The 4,724-nt window shown below is 47.1% G+C and overlaps 1 protein-coding gene across 1 annotated transcript in view; it reads right to left on the bottom strand.

The window, feature by feature from the left end:
- The window catches only part of NOL9 (nucleolar protein 9), a 45,717-nt gene that overhangs the window by 28,435 nt on the left and 12,558 nt on the right, over window positions 1–4,724 (bottom strand). The window contains exons 4-5 of the mRNA XM_011938308.1: window positions 623–758; window positions 404–500 (exon numbers count right to left, since the gene is read on the bottom strand). Coding sequence (XP_011793698.1) covers window positions 404–500; window positions 623–758 — 233 coding nt within the window. The remainder of the gene's footprint in view (window positions 1–403; window positions 501–622; window positions 759–4,724) is intronic.

Genomic DNA, 4,724 nt, shown 5'->3' with positions numbered 1-4,724 from the left:
CTGTAGTCCCAGCTGCTTAGGAGGCTGAGGTGGGAGGATCGCTTGAGCCCAGGAGTTCAAGACTATGAGGTATGATTGTGCCACTGCACTCCAGCCTGAGGGAGACCCTGTCTGAAAAAAAAAAAACAAACCACACACATACACCAGAACTCATGAATATAGACTCTGAGACCACGTGTCTCCTCTTGGAAGTTCACCTGCAGGCAAGGCAGTCAGCCCACGCTAGAGCATTGTCATATGCTGCAAAGCAGAGGGCAGTGAGGACCAGATGCCTCAGCTGGGCAGCTTTAGAACTGTATGCAATCTCTAGCTAGAAGCCAAGAAGCACTCCCTCCAAATCAAAAATATCACTTAATGCCAAAAACCTAGCAATGTGTCAAAGCCATAAGAAAAGCACTCTTACCTATTTAACAACTGGTTAATCAGGTATCTATTAAATGTTGACTTTCCAACATCCTGGGATCCACAAACCAGAATGACAGGGCAGCCATCTACTTCTTCTGAAGGGGAAACAAACATTGATCGCTAGAATTAGCCCTCTTCCTTGGACTCGAATTATGACTAATAATCATCTGGGGGTTTGGTGGACAGACACTCAGGGTGATCAATGTGTATTACTCACCACAGGAAACACTGACTAACTCTTCCAGGGCTGAAAGGGTACTCTCGGTTAACTGAAGGCCTTTCCTTTTTTTCTCTTTTCTGATGCCAACAGACCTCAAGGCTAAATATTCAGGTTTAATCTGGGGAGTTGGACTCTGAAATCAACAATTTAAACTTTCAGGTTAAAAAATGCATAGTTTTTTCTTCAGTACTAAATTAAACAAGCCTCACCCAGTTGTGAGCCAGAGAAGATAAATTGTTTCCTCCCTTTGTCTCCTGCCCCAAAATCCAGCCCATCAACAAGTGTTGCCAACTCCATTCCCGAGTTATCCACGTCTGTTTTCAGTTTCTGCTTTCTCCCAAGCTGCCATTGTCTCCGCAGCAGACTCCAGAGAAAAAGATAATGCCTGGTAAGACATGACTGCAGAGGAAGCATTCAGCAGGGGGCCCTGGCTCTAGACCAGGTGAGTGATGTAGAATTAAGTCAAGGCAACCTCTGAAAACATAAAGCAAAAACACACAGAACATATGCAAACAGAGTTGAAAGGAGGGAGAACACAGGTCTGTCAAGTTCAGGACTGGAAAATCAATCCAAGGAAAGGAAGAGCAGACCCTTGCTGAGGCAGGTAAGGCTCAGTTGGAACCAGCTCACCACAGAAGAGGACAAAGGAAGGGACCCCTTCCATGAGCACATCCTCTTGCAACTCATCAACACTGAGAATAAAGACATCATAAGCCGGGCGCAGTGGCTCACGCCTGTAATCCCACCACTTTGGGAGGCCGACACGGGCAGATCACCTGAGGTCAGGAGTTCGAGACCAGCCTCAACATGGAGAAACCCTGTCTCTACTAAAAATACAAAATTAGCCTGACATGGTGACACATCCCTGTAATCCCAGCTACTCGGGAGGCTGAGGCAGAATTGCTTGAACCTGGCAGGCGGAGGTTGCAGTGAGCTGAGATCGCACCATTGCACTCCAGCCTGGGCAACAAAGAGCGAAACTCCGTCTCAAAAAAAAAAAAAAAAAAGACATCATAAAGAAATGTGAAGCAGGCTGGGTGCAGTGGTGCAGCCTGTAATCCCAGCTACTTGGGAGGCTGAAGCACAAGAATCGTCTGAACCCAGGAGGTGGAGGCTGCAGTGGGTCAAGATTGTGGCACTGCACTCCAGCCTGGGCAATAGAGCGAGACTATGTCTGCGTCTCAAAAGAAAAAAAAAAAAAAAAAAAAAGAGAAGCAGCCTAGTGTGAGGCTTCATATTGGTAATGCTGGATCCTAGAAAACAACAGAACAAGGCCTTCAACAATTTCAGAAAAAAGTCTTCTGAACCAACCATTCTACACTATGTGCAATTATCAATCACTGACGGCAAAACAAGAACATCTAATAAAATTAGATAATCAAGTTTACTATCTTCCTTATGTGAAAAAACAACTCCAGAAGCTACTGACACATCCAGAGGGTGGGATAGGGAGAAAAGTATCCAAGAAAGAGCGTAAGAAATATGAAGAGTGGTGGTGAAGTCCCAGAAAAAAACAGATAAAGCTGAAAATAAATGTAAAAAGAATGTCGCTGCCCAATGGCATCTGGAACATTCTTTCAGTAACAAAGGCTTGAGAACAGGCAATTCCATCTCCTCCTCTGCAGTCCTGGTCCAGCTACTGGACTCTGCAGTAGACTAACAGGCAACCACAACAGTCCGTTCACTGTCCCACTCTCATTTCCTCTCTCCTTTCCCTTCAAATTCCCCACACCCACCTCGTATCTATCTGCTTCCCACACGGTGATGACCTTGGTTCCATTTCCCAGTGCAGCAGGAGATAATCAGAGGACAACTTCTACTTCCGCTGGCCCTCTCCTCGGGACTTCCTCCAGGCACTATGAATGACCTGGCTGTGCTCCTAAGGCCACATGATGCCAGAACCAGAACCATCCCTAGTAGCCAACTTACAGACACAGTTCTGGCAGCCTCTCCTCTCTCTGCTGCATGGTTACCTCCCCTCTCCTCTGGATCATTCCCATCTGCCATGTTCCAGCATGTTTTTTTCATCCATCTTAACAAAATCACAAAACTCTCCTGATCATACTTACCCCTCCAACTACTGCTTCAATTCTTTCCTTCCCTTTACAGCTAACTTCTACCAAAGCAAAATACTTTACTACTAAACCCGTGAGTCCCTCTCTGCCCAGGCTCTTGACCCCATTCCAATCAGGCTACTTCCCGGCCTCTACAGCCAGCGCTTTCTCAGGTCTCACCTGACCACCAGCAGCATTTATCACTGCTGTTCAGTTAAGTCTCATTTAAAGACTTCCTGACCTACAGGACAGGACACACTGGGTTTTCCACCAAAACCAATGACTATCTGCTGCTCCCTCATCTTTGCCTGGACCTCTTCTTGGAGTGCCCTACGGCTCAGAGCTGGAACCACCTTGTTTCTATCTATTCAACTCCACAGGCATTATTATTGCATCTGGTAGCCTGGGTATCCTCTCTGCTGAAGCCGCCTGTATTTCCACCTCCAAACTCTTCCCTGAACTCCAGACTCATAGATCCAACTGCCCACTTGACATGTCCAGCTGGATATCTACCAGGCATCTCAAGGTTAACAAATCGAAACCCACTCCTCCTGCAGTGACTCCATCCCAGTTAATGGCAACTACATGCACCTCAGTGGTTAAGCCAAAAACCTGCTGTGATTCCTCGATTCTTCCTCACCCCTCACATATCCAGTCTGTCTGCCAATTCTGCAGATTAGACTCCACCTACTGGCCCATGGGAGACAATTATAGTAATAGAACTTAAGGAAATGAAAAAAAAAAAAAGAACTTAAGGAAATGAATAATATGGCCAGCAAAAATTTAGAGATGAGGCTGGACACGGTGGCTCACACTTGTAATCTCAGCACTTTTGGAGGCAGGTGGATTGCTTGGGTCCAAGAGTTCGTGACCAGCCTGGGCAACACGGCAAAATCCTGTCTCTACAAAAACTACAAAAATTAGCCGGGAGCCATGGCGTGTACCTGTAATCCCAGCTACTGAGAGGCTCCAGTGGGAGGATCACCTGAGCCGGGAAAGGTTTAGGCTGCAGTGAGCTGAGATCTTGCCACTGCACTCCAGCCTGGGCAACAGAGACTTTATCTCAAAAATACAAATAAAAGCTCTCTTCTAGGGACATTGTCTACAGGAAGTGAGAATTGTCCAGCATTTGACACACCGTCATAGGCTTTCCTACAACACACCGTGCTAGGGTTCCTACAACACACCGTGCTAGGGTTCCTACGACACACCGTGCTAGGCTTCCTACGACACACCGTGCTAGGGTTCCTACAATACACCGTGATAGGGTTCCTACAATACAGCCTCGTTTTGTTAGAGCCTCCTGAACCCCTGGTAATAAAACTGTCTCTGTAACAAGAAGGTTGGAAAAACACCAAAATCTGCACTGGCGTGGGCCCAGGCAGGCTTCGAGCGGTCCATGCCATGAGACCTAAAGTTCTTTTTTTTTGAGACGGATTCTCACTCTGCCTCCCAGGCTGGAGTGCAGTGGTACAATCTCCGCTCATTGCAACCTCCGCCTCCCGGGTTCCAGCGATTCTCCCGCCTCAGCCTCTGGAGTAGCTGAGATTACAGGCACTTACCCCACGCCCAGCTAATTTTTTGTATTTTTAGTAGAGATGGGGTTTCACCATGTTGGCCAGGCTGGTCTTCAACTCCTGACCTGAAGTGATCTGCCCACTTCGGCCTCCCAAAGTGCTGGGATTACAGGCAGGAGTCACCGCGCCCGGCCAAGATTTAAAGTTCTTATAAGATTGTCCAAAACAAAAAACATGTCAGCAGAGCCTACGGTAGTTCCATGTGTGCTAAATGTGTTCAAGACAGGATCAAGCGTGCTTTCCTTCTCGAGGAGGAGAACATCATTGTAAAAGTGTTGAAGGAACAAGCACAGAGCCAGAAAGCTAAATAAAAAATGAAGCCTTTTTGAGTAATAAAATTAAGACTCGTTAAAAATTAGAGGTAGGCCGAGCGTGGTGGCTCAAGCCTGTAATCCCAGCACTTTGGGAGGCCGAGACGGGTGGATCACGAGGTCAGGAGATCGAGACCATCCTGGCTCATGCGGTGAA

The sequence above is a fragment of the Colobus angolensis genome, unplaced genomic scaffold, assembly GCF_000951035.1.
Source record: "Colobus angolensis palliatus isolate OR3802 unplaced genomic scaffold, Cang.pa_1.0 Scaffold170, whole genome shotgun sequence".
Classification (NCBI taxonomy): domain Eukaryota; kingdom Metazoa; phylum Chordata; class Mammalia; order Primates; family Cercopithecidae; genus Colobus; species Colobus angolensis.
Note: the sequence above shows the minus strand (reverse complement) of the source record. Positions and strands in the feature narration are given on the sequence as shown.